The 17,243-nt window shown below is 46.2% G+C and overlaps 1 protein-coding gene across 1 annotated transcript in view; it reads right to left on the reverse strand.

Moving 5' to 3' along the window:
• Positions 1-1,633: 1,633 nt before the first annotated feature.
• The window catches only part of KCNH5 (potassium voltage-gated channel subfamily H member 5), a 199,695-nt gene continuing 184,085 nt past the window's right edge, over positions 1,634-17,243 (reverse strand). Inside the window, exon 11 of the mRNA XM_033174582.1 lies at positions 1,634-2,857. Within this exon, the coding sequence (XP_033030473.1) occupies positions 1,910-2,857 (948 nt within the window). The 3' untranslated portion in view covers positions 1,634-1,909. The remainder of the gene's footprint in view (positions 2,858-17,243) is intronic.

Here is a 17,243-nt window from a genome sequence, read left to right on the forward strand (position 1 = left end):
GACTGGCTGATTAGATTATCTGTCTGGAAACTGTAGAAAAGGCTCCCTTTCCTTTAGAAGTTGCAGAAATGTGAGTTGAACCCCATAAAAACGGGGCTTTTCCTCTGCTTTTACCCCTTTGCAAAAAAAGCTGCAAAACTTTTAGCTGATCCTCAAAAAAACAGGGTTTTTCCCTTTGCAAAAAAGCTGCAAAACTTAGCTGATCCTCAAAAAACCAGGGCTTTTCCCTTTGCAAAAAAGCTGCAAAACTTTTAGCTGATCCTCAAAAAAACAGGGTTTTTCCCTTTGCAAAAAAGCTGCAAAACTTAGCTGATCCTCAAAAAAACCAGGGCTTTTCCCTTTGCAAAAAAGCTGCAAAACTTTTAGCTGATCCTCAGAAAAAACCAGGTTTTTTCCCTTTGCAAAAAAGCTGCAAAACTTTTAGTTGATCCTCAAAAAACCCCGGGCTTTTCCCTTTGCAAAAAAAAAGCTGCAAAACTTTTAGCTGATCCTCAAAAAAACCAGGGCTTTTAGAGGAGGAAAACCAGAAAAATATTTTTTTTTTCTTGTTTCCTCCTCTAAAAACGAGGTGCGCCCTATGGTCTGGTGCGCCCCATGGAGCGAAAAATACGGTATGTAGGAATCCTTGATGGTGGTTTCTGGAGCGAGGGATACTTGCACCTCCTGAATGTAGCTCAGAGTTGGAGATCACCCTTTCCCATCCCAGTACCCTCCAGATGCCTGGGATTGCAACTCCCACCAGCCCCTGCCAGCAACAGCCAATGATCAGGGAGCTGGAGTACAAAAACAACTGGAAGACACCAGGTTGAGGAAGGCTGAAACTGGCCATTTACCTAGTACCATACAGCGCAAACAGCAACCACTGACATATCTGTCCCCTACCCCATTTCAGGTTGAGTGACAAAGAGACAGAATCCGGGGATTGTTTGTGAACTACTTTTGACATCCCATGCCATTCCATAAATTAGTATGTTATTAGTACCAGCCCAAAATGTTTCCCCACCATGGGCGTAGCCAGGATTTATGGTTTTGGGGGGGGGGCAGGACCCCCACCTGTCACTGTCCTCCACCTGGCTCTGTCTAGCAGATTCAGAATGAAATGCCCCAACAACAGTTGTTTTAAATTACTTTTGACCCCAAGTGCTCAGAAAAAATCTGTCAAAATCTTTCTACAATTTCTACTTTTAGTTAAGTATTTTTTTTATTTATTTATTGGATTGATCGGGGAGGCAGCTGCCCCTCTGCCCCTCTGGCTACACCCATGCTCCCCACACTTGAAATAGTATGTTCAATTTATTTACTGGCAAACTGGTCCGTGATTCTTTAAAAAGCACACTGTCGCCTTTGTTGCTTGTTTTTTTTTTTTTTAAACAAAATTCATCCTTTTATTTTATAATAGAGATTATAAATAAATTGAAAGTGTGCATGCAGTCAACTGCATATTATACAAGCAATATCTATGTTAATAACTGTTTTCTTTGGCAGGCCAGAATCCAGCTGGACATGCAATATTTACATATCAAAATCCATTTCTGTGTGTGTGTTCAAGTCATATCGAATGCAAGTGAAAATATATGTTTTTATATATATATTATATATATATATATATATAATTTAGTAAATATATATATATATATATACACACACACACACACACACACATATGCACACACACATGAACATATACACCTGTTCTGGTACGTTATATATACATGTGTGTATGTCTCTCTCTGTGTGTGCCTGCTCATTTCACAGCATACCCGTATAGTTGTATCCAATGTTGGTCATATTCAGAGAGGACCCATTGAAATGTATGGGCGTGACCAACCTATGCCCATTCAGTCTAATGGACCTACTCCAACTTAGTCGGAGACAACGCAGAGTACAGAAAGAGAAATAGGCATATCTATTAAAAGTGGATCTCGTCTTTTTCTGATTCAGGTGAGTCGGGCCTCGAAACGCTAAAAATATCCTGACAAGGTATTTGGGACGGTAGCTTAGGGGGCAAATGGGATTTGGGAGAAGGTGTCTGTGGCGTGCTCTTTTCAGACAGTATCTTTAAGATCTCGGCCACCTGCTTCTCCAGGACAGCCATCCTGCTGCTTAGCAGCTGAATATCTTCCTTGAGTTCGTGTTTGACCTCCTGGAGGGTAGTCTGTAAGGCCTGTTCGGGGATGGGGTAAAAGGGGTGTTTTGCATCCGCTTGGCTGGGGCTGTGCTCCAGGGGGCTCCGGTTCTCGCCAGCTTTGTCCAAACGAAGGTCACTTTTTGTGATCCCACTGTCACAAGAGTCCGTTTTCCGCAGTGGGTTTTTAGTTACGCCATTATCCGAGTCGCCGCTCTTGGGGTCATCAGACAACAACCCCATGGACTCGGCCTTGGTGACATTGTTCCAGTCCTCCTTCTTCTCCTCCTGCCCCGCCATGGTGTTCTTTAGCCTAAGCCACCCCTTCCCATTCCCGTTTTTCATCCTCACGGGACTGGTCACCTTGAGGGATTTCTGCTCACTGCTGCCATTGGGCTTGAGCTCCATGGCATCCCTGTTGTTCTGTTTGATGACCTCATTGGTCTTCATGTAAGACAGGGACGTCTGGATGGGTGTGATCTGAGACACGGTGACCACGCTTGTGCCAGTGATGGAGGCACCATTCTGCATGGTCCGGGTCTCCACTTGGAGGCTATTCCTCTCTGGGTCAATGATGGTTGTGCCTTGGTTCCGCATTTCCTTCTGCTGCTTGAATTTCTGGAAGAGCTTTCGCACCGGGTGGTCCACGGGGATGCTCAAAGTCACTTCGTTCTTCTGACGCAGGCGCTCCTCCTCCTCTTTTTTGACATCACTGATTTTCCGGAAAATAATCTGCAAGGGACAAAAAATCCAACATGTAGTAAGAAACAAAACAACAAAACAACTTCCCTTGGTAAGTGAATATTTTCTGAGTGGGACCAAATATCATGGGCTTAGTGCAACTTCCCCCAACCTGATGTCCTTCCAGATTTTGTTGGACTCCGATTCCCATTAGCCCCAGCCAGCAAGGCCCAATGGTCAGGGATGATGGGAGTTATAGTCCAAAAAGGCACTAGGTTGGCAAAAGCTGGTTTAGTGGGGGAAATGCCTCCTTGTTTCTTTTTTGGCATTTTCTCTGCAAGTGAATACATGGGTGGTTGACCAAGGCAAGCTGTCAATGGTGGAGACAGATATCCAAATTCATTTTATCCATTGTTTGCTCCTGTCTCCAACCATCCATATGCTGTGCTACAATATTTCCTTGCAAGGGTGAAGCAAGGCAGGATATCTGTGGCTTCCTATATCTTTATTTACCTTTATTTATTTGAAGAGATTATATTCTGCTTAACTGCAATGGTCTCTAAATAGTTTGTGAGATGAAATAAATATAAATAAATTAAAACAATTAAATCAAATTCAAATTCAAATGCTTGCTTGAATAATAATAACCGTAAAGTCTTCATTAGGTTCCAGGTGTTCAGTAGTGAGTGACCCTGTCTGACCCCAACTGGAAGGGAGTACCATAAAATTGTGCCCACAATATTGAATAAACAGCTAAGAGGGGGTATGAACTGTGCATCTGAGCCATTTGAGACCAAAAACAGTGATTTCCCTCAAGGGCCTTCATGATCAGGCAAGGATATAAGTGATCAGGTGGTCCTTGAGGTATCCTGGATCCAAATTGTAAATGACCTTGTAAATTAATACAATAACATTGAACCTGACCCAGGTAAGGTAAAAGGTAAAGGTAAAACTGACCCCTGGACAGTTAAGTCCAGTCAAAGGTGACTATGGGATTGCGGCGCCCATCTCGCTTTCAGGCCGAGGGAGCCGGCGTTTGTCCGCAGACAGCTTCCGAGTCATGACTAAACCACTTACGGCACAACGGAACACCGTGACGGGAGCCAGAGCGCACGGAAACGTCGTTTACCTGCCCGCCACAGTGGTACCTATTTATCTACTCGCACTGGTGTGCTTTTGAACTGCTAGGTTGGCAGGAGCTGGGACAGAGTAATTGGAGCTCACTTCGCCATGGGGATTCGAACCGCTGACCTTCTGACCGGCAAGCCCAAGAGGCTCAGGGGTTTAAACCAGCTTAAGCAGACCCCTAAACAGTCTAGCTGCAGCTTTTTGCAACAGCTGGAGCTCCCAAGTCCAGGCCAAAGGGGCGCCCAACATAGATCATATTGTAACAACTGAGTCTTGATGTTTCCATTTCCCATGGGCTCCAGCCGGCATGGCCAATGCTTAGGGATAATAGGAGTCCAGCAACACAGTGACGGCTGCAGGTTGCCTGCAGTTGAGATAAGAGATATTTCACTTGGTTTTGGGAGCCCCCACAAATCCACCGCGAAGGCATTGTGATGCATTTCCCAGCAGAAAGACCCAATGAAATGAAGTGACGGAGGCTGAGAGGAGATCAATGTACAGCAGCGGCCCTGTTCTCGTCATCGGAGAGTATCAAGTTAGGAAGGAAGTGCGTTGACATATGTTGATGTGTATTATGATAATCCTTGAGCATGACACACAATCAACCTGTTTGTAGTGCTTCCAACAGTGGCAAGCTGATGCGGCTGCATATTATGCAAGGGATAGATGAGAAACAGAATACCCACACCTGGTTCAATGTGCATTTATGTGGAAGCAATTACTAGGTATAGGTGAATCTGTTGATTTTGGTTTCTCATTTTTCCAATCTTAAGTCCAGTTCTCCACATCAGTTTGCATTTTCTTTTTTAAGCTCTCAGGAAAATTCATCAGCATTTTAGTGCAAATTTCTTCCAACACACATATTTCTGAATAGAATTTTCTCCTAAAATAACGCATTTTTGCAAAGTTCCCCCTACAATACACACACTCAAACCCAATAAAATAATATAATGCATGATTGCTGCATGTTCTTTTCGCTAACGTGTGTATTCTACCTTAGTGTATGCATTTCGAACACATGACCTGGCTGGAAAACTGCATGACAAAATCTGGAAGAAATGCAAATTTCAAAGGATGGCTGTGTTTTAGTTCAGGTGTTGTTTCAGAAAGTGTGAATTAGGAAGGTTCACTTTCAAATGTGAACTGAATTGAATTTCCAATCCACTGAGAATGATGTGTAAATAGAAAAATGGAAAGGAATCTGGGGAAGGTTTTTTTACCCTAGAATTCTGGATGAAGGTTAAAACATGATGCCTGTTTTTTCCCCACGTATTGTATGGAATACATATTTTAACCATTTTACTCAGCTCATTGCTGGCTTTTTAAAATTATTACTATTTCTGCTTGAATTTTTCAGGCATGAGCATACCAGAGAGATTAACTCAAAGCGTCTGGCAGGTGTTTTAAGATAACCCTGCATATCAGGTCAAGCAGTATCTGATGTGCTTTATGATATGGATAACCTCTTAGTTGGCCTTCGTAGTGTTATTTAAAGAGCTCAGGCGCAGGCTAGGATTTTGAGATAGGAAAGTAGGACATTTTGATGCCTCACACAACACTTCAGGGCTCCCCGTTGCAAGGCCTTCTGGGTCCAGGCCTTCAAACCAAAGGTGTCCTGGCCCTCCCCAGCCAAGGATGGCAAACTTCTGATACCTAACTCTTTATTGACGAGAAAAACACTTACAGCAGCTTCAAAGGTGCTCTGAGTTCACATACACACATACATCTAGTGGTTCCCTCGCTGCGAGAAGTGAAGTTACAGGGAACCAGGTAGAGGGCCTTCTCGGTAGTGGCGCCTGCCCTGTGGAACGCCCTCCCACCAGATGTCTAGGCAATAAGCAACTATCTGTCAGGCCAGAGCAAACTAGTGAGCTCTCTCAGCTGTTTGACCTGGCCGACAGCCCAGACCAGGAAGGGAGAGGGGCAGAGGAGGAGGCAGAACAAAGTGCTCAGCTCAGAGAGACCCAGGACCCATCAGAATATAGCTCTTCGGAGCCTCATACCCCTCCCCTCAGCGTGCTGGAGCGTCGGAGGGGTGGGTTACAAGAGAAGGGGAAGTTGACAATTAAACGGCGTCAGAGGGTGGTGTTCTCACGTGGTGTTAAAGGCAGGAGGCACTACGCTGTACTCTCAGATGAGTCATCAAGCAAGTAGCCAGAGGTTCTGAGAGCAGGGAGCTTGGTTGTTTTCTTTTAATAAACTCAACTTCTCTGCATTAACGTGTATGCATCTTGCTGCTGCTACACTATCTGACTTTTAGAAGACATCTGAAGGTGGCCCTGTTTAGGGAAGTTTTTAATACTCGGTTGGAAGCTGCCCAGAGTGGCTGGGGAAACCTAGACAGGTGGGTGGGGCATTAATAATAATAATAATAATAATAATAATAATTAGTAGTAGTAGTAGTAGTACAGTGGTGCCTCGCAAGACGAAATTAATTCGTTCCGCAAGTCGTTTCGTATTGCGAAAAATTCGTCTTGCGAAGCACGACCATAGGAATGCATAGGAATGCATAGGAATTTAATTCCCATAGGAATGCATTGAAATTTTCGTCTTGCGAAGCACGACCATAGAAAAATTCGTCTTGCGAGTCACCCTTTCGTTAGCGAATGCCTTTCGTCTAGCGAGTTTTTCGTTGTGCGAGGCATTCGTCTTGTGAGGTGCCACTGTAGTAGTAGTAGTATGCCTCTAGGCAGCTGTCCGAAGGTCTAGGCCCTGTAGAGCAGGCATGTCCCAAGAGTCTGCGATCTACTCCCAGTATAAAAATTCTGGAAGTGATCTACCCATGAAGGGGAGGGGGGAGCCAAAGTTGTTGACTTTTTTAGGGGGGGGGTGCAAAGGCAAAGTTGTTGAGTTTTTACTGAGGGGGGCGAAGGCAAAGCATTTTTTAGCTTTATTTTTTTTGGGGGGGGAGACATTGCTCACCTAAAACAATGACGCAGTGGTAACAACTACTTCTGTTTTCTAACGGAGGACAAGAGCGACGGCAGTGGGGGGGCTTTCACTCCATTGCTTATCACTACCCCCAATCAATTGGGGTCCCGCAATCAACCACGATCTTCCGGGGATCGGCCGGTCGATCGTGGTCAACCGGTTGTACATCCTTGCTGTAGAGTATTGTAAGCAACAGGGAGACTCCTGTTGGAGATTCATTCCCCGTGTCTACAGTCATGGGATTCTTGACTGTCACATGACAGTGTATGTGTTTACATTCCACAGAGTGGGAAGTGACGGAGACAGGATGTTTGCGTTACTGTGTTCCATGAAGCGGGACTATTGTCCTTTGTTCTTTCTCTTTGCTGTCTGAAGCTAGAGAGAGAGGGAGCCATGTTGCAGTGCTCCGTGGGTGTTTATATATGTAAATAGAGTAAATTAGCTCAAACATTGAGTTGCTGTGGTCTGTTTATTCATGCTGAAAAGACACAGCGGATCCCTAAGTGTGCTGATGCTTCTTGGTATCAGTCACTGTGATGTTCGGGCAGAAGAAAGCTTTTGAAGCTCCTGAACGAACGACCAAAGAGGGAGAGAACATGCCAGCCAGGCATGTGACTCTGCCAGGGTCCTACTCATGAGTAACACCCCCTGCTGGTTTATATACCCTCCCCTGACACCTGTAACCTGCTACTTCCCCTGCATGGAAGTGGCCACAGCTCTTGCAGACCCTCCAAGTGTCCCCATTTTCCAGAGACAGTCCCAGATTTACAGAAGCTATCCCAGCTTCTCATTTGATCCCAGAATGTCTTGCTTTTCTTTGGGACATCACTATTTCCATTGGAGAAATGTTGGAGGGTATGGTAGGACATCCCTATTTTCATTAGATTATTGCAATGTGTTATACGTAGGGCTGCCTCTGAAGACGGTTCAAAAACTTCAGTTGGTGCAGAATTCAGCGGTCACGCTACTCACCAGAGCAAGACGGGTTGAGCATATTACACCAATCCTGGTCCGACTGCACTGGCTACCAATTAGTTTCCGGGCCCAATTCAAAGTGCTGGTTTGGACCTATAAAGCCTTAAATGGTTCAGAACTGCAATACCTCAAGGACTGCCTCTTTCCATATGAACCTCCCCGGACCCTGAGATCATCTTCTGAGGCCCTTCTTTGTATGCCTCCTCCTTGAGAGGTCCAGAGGGTGGCAACGTGAGAACAGGGCCTTCTCTGCAGTGGCTCCTCGGCGGCAAAATGCTCTCCCCAGGGAAGTTCGCCTGGCGCCATCGTTATGCACCTTTAGTCGCCAGGCAAAAACGTTCTTTTTAAACCAGGCCTTTGGTTGATCTGATTTACATCCTATGCCCTTTTAAAATGTTTTTTTTTTGTGGGGGGGGGGCCCTATTGGTTTGCTGTTTTATTTTTATTAGGTGTTTTATATCTTGATTTTATTCTGTTAACCACCCTGAGACCCCTGGGTATAAGGCAGTATATTACTAATAATAGCAGTATATTAATAATAATAATAATAATAATAATAATAATAATAATAATAATAATAATAGACACGTTGGAGGGTATAGAAGAGGGCACCCCTAATTTCATCAAAGAAGTGTTGGAGGGTATGCTCTTCCCACTTCAAGCCCCTCCTGGTTCTAGGAGACAGTGGGGCTGGCGGAAAGTGGGGAGCCTACTGACCCGTTTCTTGGCTGAACAGCCTCTTCTTCTTCCACCACATCTGGTCTTCCTTCGTCTGTCTTGGTCTGCCCTGGCTCTTAATCCCAGGGTCATGCATTCAAGCCCCATGTTGGATGTCAGGGTTGAGCCAGATGAGGAGGAGTGGTGGCAACCCCCCCCCCCCCGGCGAGGCTGCACCCACGGAAGAACCTGGGGAAATGGAGGAGTTCGTACCTGGAGAAGACTGGTGGCGGCACTCCTCAGAAGAGGAAGAGTCAGATGGAGAGGGGGAAAGACCAGAACAGGAGGAGGAGGAAGTCGAGCCAGAATCAGGCCCTTGTGAGGAGAGAAACCGGCAGGGCCCCTCCCCTCCTCCCTTCTCAGCTGTAGAGCGTAGAGCTGAGAGCTGCAGGGAACAATTAGAGGCAGCTGCAACTCATAAGAGACGTGGTTGCAGGCCAGCTACTTAAGAAAGGCTGGCTGCTCCCTTTGCTAGCACCTGCAACTGCTATGCTGAGTGCGTGGTTGCTCTTGCTCGTTCTGTTCCTGACTCCTGGCTTGTTCCTGACTCCTGGCTTGTTCCCGACTCCTGGCTTGTTCCTGACTGACTTGGCTGGCTCCTGACTTAGACCGTTCCTGACTTCGGCTTCTCCTGACCCCGTGCTGATACCTGACTTCAGCTGGCTTCTGACTCGGACTGTTTGACCTCGGCTTATCTGACTGACTGCTGCACTTCAGCACGCCAACTTGTTGGCGCCCTAACAGTGGGCAAAAGATTCCTGCATCGCAGGGGGTGGGCTAGATGACCCTCGCGGTCCCTCCCAACTCTACAATTCTACGACCCCATTCAAGCTATTCAGGGGTTCAGGCCAAGCGAGTCGTGACCCAATTCCTTGCCTCCTTTGGAGCCAGCAACCAGAAGTTTCTGCCCGTTCCACAAAACCGTAGTTCGTCGCAGACGAGGCTGATTTGGATGGCGTTGAAGGCGACTGGGCGGGGGCGCTGGGGGAATCTGACACACTGAAAGTTAATCTAGGAAATCAACTCCGTGATCAAAGCTCCCCTTGGCTTCATTAAAATGTACTGTGCACAAGCCTTCTTCCAACTACAGTAAGGACATGGGTGATGGCCTGGAGTTAACACAGCTACTTAGCATAATTTAGAACCACAACATATTTATTAGTATTGAGTTGAAACAGCAAAAAGTGTGCGGGGTGTATGTGCGTGTGTGTGCATCTACGGCAGGGGGGAACAGGCCGATGCTTTTATCTCCCTGCTATGACCCAAATAGAGTGTGCATGGATCTTCAATTAAGAGCTGTTCTTGCTTTCATTTGGCTGTCATAGTCTACAACGAAAGCTGCAGGGGATGGCAAATAATATTTTTAATTATACGTGTCACGCCGCTCCTGCTGCCAGCTGGGGGTTTCGGGCCCTTTGCAAAAAAATAAAATAAAAATTAATATACTCGGCGATCCCTGCACTTACAGAAAAAAGAATAAAATCATGTTTAAAATATTAAAGCATGTTTTTAAGGCAACGAGGGAATGTAAAGGAACATATGCTAAAAAGAGGCAACGGTTCTTGGAGAACTATAATAGAAAGGAAAGTTTGGTGCTGAGTGTGCAGCAGCTGTGAAAAAGGAGAATTGCATGTTAGGAATATTTAGGAAAGGAACTGAATGCAGACGGCCAATATCTTGATGCTGGTGGTCAACAAAAAGGGGTTTAAAGACTGTCTGAATGCAAATCTTTAAAAATGTACTATAAACACTGGCCTGTGAGCAATTGAAGAACAGCCTCTACCAAAGGTGTCATGGGCTTTGAAGACGCTCGAACTCAGGATGAAAGGGAGAAATGTGCTAAGAGGAAGGCACGCTTGGCAAACTCTCACCGTGATCAACTCCCGCCCGGAAACCAATGTCCCCACTGTGGAAGGATGTGTGGATCCAGAATTGGCCTCCACAGTCACTTACGGACTCATTGTTAAAACCATGTTTATGGACGACAATCTTACTTGGCTATGAGGGATCGCCAAAGAAGAGGAAGAGGAAGAGGAAGAGGAGGAGGAGGAGGAGGAGGAGGAGGAGGAGGAGGAGGAGAAGGAGAAGGAGAAGAAGAAGAAGAAGAAGAAGAAGAAGAAGAAGAAGAAGAAGAAGAAGAAGAAGGTAGAAATGCATAAAATTCTGCATGGAAGGGGGACAGTGAGTAGAGAAACTATTTTTTCTCCCTCTACCACAACACCAGAACTCAGGGACATCTAGTGAAACTGAGTGTCAGAAGACTGAGGACAGACAAAAGAAAAGACTTCTTCACACAATGCATAGTTAAACTGTGGAACTCATTCCCACAAGACGCAGTGGTGGCCACCAACTTGGATGGTTTTAAAAAAAGACTAGATGAATCCATGCAGGACAATGGTTATGTTCTACTTTTACTACTGGAGGCAATAGCCTTATGAAAACCATTTGCTGGAAACTGCAGGAGGGGAGACTTGCTCTTCTGCTTGGGTCCTGCTTGCAGGTTTCCCACAAGCATCTGGTCGGCCATTGTAAGAACAGGATGCTGGAATAGACAGGTCATTGGCCTGATCCAGCAGGCTCGTATGTTCTTATGAGATCAGAAGATGCGTATGCTCCACTATATTTCCTTGACTTCTCTGTAGGCTACACATTTGCTTGACTATTGAGCTATTGTCCCCTGTGAGAACTTATATATTCACCCCTTATACACCCAGTTGATCACTAAGCTCTGAAGATGAGGACCTCTTGCAGATACCGTCTCATCAGGAGGTCCATTCCATACAATGCAGGAATTGGGTCTTTAGAACCTTTCCTTTGGGACTCCCTTTACAGATGGGACAGGCGTCCTCTCTAATTTTAATTTTTATTTTTTAATTTGGCACTTATTGAACAAGAGGAAATTTTTATGGCTATGTTAGACTTGGCATTGTTTTTATGGATGTCTTTATCATTGCCGTTTTCATGATTTTATTGTTAATTGCTTTGGGATGCTTTGTGGGAAGCGATTCATTAATGAAATGAAATAAATAAATGTCGCACCTGCGATCTATCTGTTCGGCAGACGTTTGGTTGTACACTGCAAAATTCCAGTGACAAGTCTAATTCCAACGCACAGATTGTTGCTGCAGCAGTCTTAAATTAGATCTTGGCATAGGGCGTGCAGATTCCAACACTATCTACCATATGCACACATACATAAATATCTCAGTTAAAGACGGCATACGCAGAAGATAGGATTTATGTGCAAACAGGAAGCGTGTGTTAGTTCCACGGTGAGGCTCTTGAAAGCCATCACAGGAGTGCCTCCCCGTGGAAACATTTCACGGGGAACGCACTATTCGGAGGAAAGATCAGAGAACAAGAACGTAGATTCCTATTGGATCTTCTTCCCAGACTTAGCCCTGGAAAACAATTCCCATTGAAATATTTTCCCATGTTAATATTCCCCATGAACTGGCACTGGTTTCAAGCTCGTTTCCAGCATTACAAGTCCTTGATATGCCTGTTTTTCCTGAACAGCATCCAGTACAGCATCCTGTCCCCACATTGGCCAACCAGTTGCCCATGGGAAGGCCACAAAAACAAGACCTGAGCACAAGAGCCCTCTCCCCTCCTCTGGTTTCCAACAACTGGTATTCAGAAGCACTTCTTCCTCCAATCATGGGAGCAGAGAAGATTAGTATTGTTGTGAGTTTTTTGGCGAGAGGCGGCATTAGGCTGTGTGATGCCCGAGTCCCTTCTAATTCCTGAATCCAGCAAGCGTTAACATCTAATGGAGGATCCCATTGTTGAATGAGCCCGGTATGGGTTGTTGGTATTAGAAATGAAGAGGGCAAATCTGCAGGCCCCCTCCCTTACCTGTCTGGTAGCCAGAGGAGAACGTGTGTAAGCTGGGCTAGAAGAAGGCTATAGGCCAGGGATTGAAAGCCAAGCTTGATTTCGGCTTGAATCCAAGGCTGTGGCTATGGGAGAAGCAAGACCTTCTTGGGACGTTAATGCTGGGAGCCCCTCCATCGTAGGCTCAGGTTGTATATATGTGTGAAGTCTGCTCACCTTTTATCCAGTGGACGGCATTGTGGACAGTCAACCGAGCCTCAACAGTTTTCTGGCGCAGGGGTGGAGGTACACTTCCTCCCCCCCCCATGTCACGGCTGGCTGTGTCATCTGTGTTGGGGACAGCCCCAGCCAATCTGCTGCCAGGGTGGGTGTGGCTGTGGACAATTTAATCACAGCACGCCCGGCCGGCCCCCTCTTCTTGCCTCTTGGGCTTGCCGATCAGAAGGTCAGCGGTTCGAATCCCCATGACAGGGTGAGCTCCCGTTGCTCGGTCCCAGCTCCTGCCAACCTAGCAGTTCGAAAGCACGCCAGTGCAAGTAGATAAATAGGTACCGCTGTTGCGGGAAGGTAAACGGCGTTTCCGTGAACTGGTTTCCGTCACGGTCTTCTGTTGCACCAGAAGCGGTTTCGTCATGCTGGCCATATATTCCAGAAATCTGTCTGCAGACAAACGCCGGCTCCCTTGGCCTGAAAAGTGAGATGAGCGCCCAACCCCATAGTCGCCTTTGACTGGACTTAACCATCCAGGGGTCCTTTACCTTTACCTTTTCTATTTTTACCATGGATCTAATTTGAGGGGCAGGGGGATGGAAAACAAATTCTTTAGTTTTTCCTTTTCCTTGCAGAAAAAATGCAATTATGTTCTTCTAATATGAGTAGTTTTTCAGACCCTATTTATGCAATCTGTTGAATATAAGAAGAGCCCAGAAACCTCTTTTCACACGGTCTGACCAGATGGCAAGCAGGACACAAGGAGTTTCCCCACTTTTGATTACCAGCCATGGAATACAGATGGGGTTTATTATTATTATTATTATTATTATTATTATTATTATTATTATTATTAAATGGAAAAAAATGGTTTATGTTTATGGTCAAACTGATGCAACCTATATTACTGGTGTAAAATTAATGTTAAAAGAGAGGAAAGAAAAGGAAACAAGCTTCTCTCCACAAGTTGATATTTCATATGTGGACTTTGCAAACGTTTGAAATTGCGATGGAATTTCACTTTGTCTAAAACGGGCATCCGACCAAACGAAACGGCAGCAGTCCCCCCCAAGCCCACAAGAGAACCTGCTCCATGGGAAATTAGACGAGGTTTCTCTTACAAGAAAAAGAACAGAATCCTAATAATAGAACAATCTCCTGTTGTTGTTCCTTTGGCCTCCTTGAGATTACAGGCTCCCACCACGGAGAGAAACATTTCAAAACGAGGAGCCCAGAGTTAAAAGTTAAGCCCCAAAGGACGGGGGCAGGAGGGAGAACTAAATTAATTGCTGCATACCCACCTCCTCAAGGGAAATGGGGGAAAAACTCCACTGTATGGCAAGATCAACAGTCATTAATGTGATGGGAATTTGCTGTCAGGATTTGTTTCCCATGGGCCGGGGTCTAAGAAGGTGGATCCATTGTCACAGGTTTGTGTGTCGAGAAGGAGGGTTGCCGCTGAGGTCCTGTCTTCCCAAGTGGCTTAAGTTTAAGGGTTATTTGGGGGGTGGTTAGAAAGTGGCTTGAGGTGAGGAAGGGAGAGGGAGGTTGCCGGTGCGGCAAACGAAGGTTAAGTAAAAGTTAACTGGTTGCCAGCCCTGGAAAACTGAGGAGGTTTCTTTATCTATGCCGCAGGGGTGGCAAAGATAGCAGTAATGTGAGATGCTCTGCACCCGTTATCCTAACCCCAATCTTTCTCGCACGGTCCCTCTAGGGTAATGAAAGGTAATTCAGTCCTGAACATTACCCCCAACCCTGACACTAGTCTCATTTCACAGCTAGGCTGCAGCAGCCGAGTGGGCTACTTGCGCACAGAAATCAGTTTTATCAAGTGAAACAGTTCTGGCATCAAGGCGGTAGTTTACTCCCAGATAGCCAACTGGGGTCCTACATCCAGAGCGCTTCTTCATCTACCACCTTGCACCGGTCTTAAGATCTCATGAAGGACCACATTCCCTTGTGGGGAACTTTCTGGGGGGCCACGTTCCATTGGTGGGTTGGGACCAGGTGCAAGAGGGGATGGGCTACATTTCAGGAAAGCGTTCTCACCTCCGTGAAGTGGCCTAGCTGGCAGCAGACTGTCTCAAGAGACAATGGAGTGCGCCTCCAGGGGTGAATTCAAAACGCTGGAGAATCACAGCACCTGCTGTGGCTGCAGAGACCGGTAACTCTTAAAGGATGCTTCCTGTATTGTGTTCCCCCCCCCCCTGTGTCATCAGCAGCAAAGTGACCTCCCCGGGGCAATGTGTATGGAGGTCTTGCCTCCTCAAAGAGCAGCTGGCATCCTTCTGGAGGCAATGGAGTGTGCGTCTTGGGGTGAAGTCAAACCACTGTGTTAGCTGCACTGAAGTGACCTCCCTGGGGTGCAAGCCTGGGCAGTGTGTATGGAGGTCCTGGGCTGCCCAGATGACAAGACCCCCCTCTCAGCCTCACTGATAATAATAATAATAATAATAATAATAATAATAATAATAATAATAAGTTTTTATTTATACCCCGCCCTTCCCAGACAAAAACCGGGCTCAGGGCGGCTAACACTAATTAAAATTCCAGCAGAAACATAACACAATCAATTTAAAATAACAGATTAAAATACAAATTTAAAAATTCAATATTAAAACTGCAGTCTCATTTTCAAATAACCCACCAATAAAACAATGAAGCATAAATATCAAACAGAAACCAACCCAAAGGCCAGGTGGAACAGCTCCGTCTTGCAGGCCCTGCAGAAAGATGCCAAATCCCGCAGGGCCCTGGTCTCTTGTGATAGACTGTTCCACCAAGTCGGGGCCAGTACTGAGAAGGCCCTGGACCTAGTTGAGGCCAACCTAGCGTCTTTGTTGCTCGGGACCTCCAAAAGATTATTATTTGAGGACCTTAAGGTCCTACACGGGACATACCAGGAGAGGCGGTCCCTTAGGTACGAGGGTCCTAAGCCGCACAGGGCTTTAAAGGTCAAAACCAGCACCTTAAACCTGATCCTGTACTCCACCAGGAGCCAGTGCAGCTGGTAGAGCACTGGATGAATGTGGTCCCGCGGCAAAGACCCTGTGAGGAGCCTCGCCGCGGCATTCTGCACCCGCTGGAATTTTTGGATGTGGTCCAAAAGAAAACAGAGCAAGACATTGGGCACCTTAGAAGTGCTGCCTGCAGGTTATTTGAACAACACCTCTCTTATTTTCCTGTATTGAATTTCACCCCCCCTTGCTTTAGTTCAAATAATTAAATCTGATTTGGGGGAGAAGTGTCTGCTGAAAAACTGCAAGTTAAGAACCCCCCAAGCTCCAATTAGAGTTGAAAATATCAAATGCATTAAATGTATAGCATCTTGAGATGAGTCTCTCTCTCTCCCCACCCTTCCCCTTTTTTTCCGTTTTGCAAATGGGACACGGACTTGGTTGAACAAAAGTAAGTAATCCTCATTACATAACACAGACTATAAATATTCCACACCCATCAAAAGTGAGCATGCAGAATTGTTCAAAGGGGGCCAGGGCATTTCAGTTGCCCAAACGTAGCAACTATAGAGCATCATATGTTACATAAAATTATTTACAAAACGCAGGCAGAAAACTGCCAGGAACTGGATTAAGTAATGATAAGGGGATTTCAAAGCTTCCAGTCAAAGTTGTCAGGAGGGGCAGAAAGGCAGAAGGGATGCTGTGGGTTACTCAAGGCTATTTTGCCTAATGTGCAGGGCAATTCTGTCTACTAGGAAGCAAGCCCCATTAAATCCAGTGGGTGCTTGCTTCCAGGTACCAGTAAGTGGATACAGCACAGCAGCCTCAGACTGCAACGTTGTACCTAAAAATATACCATATTTTTTCCGTGTATAAGACGGATTCCAAATTAAGATTGCCCAGAGTTGTAAAGCTTTTTTTGGGGGGGGGGTGATTGCCCAGAGTTGTTGAGCTGCAAATCGCACACTGCGCCCCAGCCACCAATCGTCTGCCTGCTCGCCACCAGCAGCCACCAATCACCGGCCCAATCGCCGCAGCAACAGCCAATCAACAGCAGCCCTTGCCCCGTAGCCACCAATCACCAGCACAATCACCGCTGACAATCTCCTGCTCACGGATGCAACCAATTGCTCCCCCCCCCCGGCACTATCCGTGTATAAAACGGTCTCCCCCGAGAAGCAGTTGACTCTCCTTCATTGGAGGTTTTTAAGCAGAGGTTGGATGGTCATCTGTTGTGGATGCCTTAGCTGATATTGCGAGGAGTTGCATCGCGAGGAGTTGGACTAGATCTAACTCCAACTCCCTTCTATGATTCTATGTCATATGTGAATGGAAGTTAAGAACTCCATTGTGGGAATACGCTCCGGCGCCTCCTGCACGTGCAGCCGCAGTCCTGCCGATCCTGTGCTGCCGGGCGCGGAGGAAAAGAAGTAGATCCGGCCGAGATCACGGAGCTGTGTCTGAGTTGCCTTTGCTCCAGGAAAAGCGCGCCAGGAAGCCCCCTGACTAACGGTCCCTGAGGCTATTTCCCGCCCGGAAGGGCTCTCTATGCTTAAATGTTATTGGTTGTTATTATGCTTACGTCGTTGTACAAATTGATAATAAAAAGCCCCCGCCTCTGTTAGAGGAGAGGAGAGCTCACTCACTGCCATTGAGTTCACTACAATCTACGACTGCAG

This window comes from Lacerta agilis, chromosome 1 (assembly GCF_009819535.1).
Source record: "Lacerta agilis isolate rLacAgi1 chromosome 1, rLacAgi1.pri, whole genome shotgun sequence".
Classification (NCBI taxonomy): Eukaryota; Metazoa; Chordata; class Lepidosauria; order Squamata; family Lacertidae; genus Lacerta; species Lacerta agilis.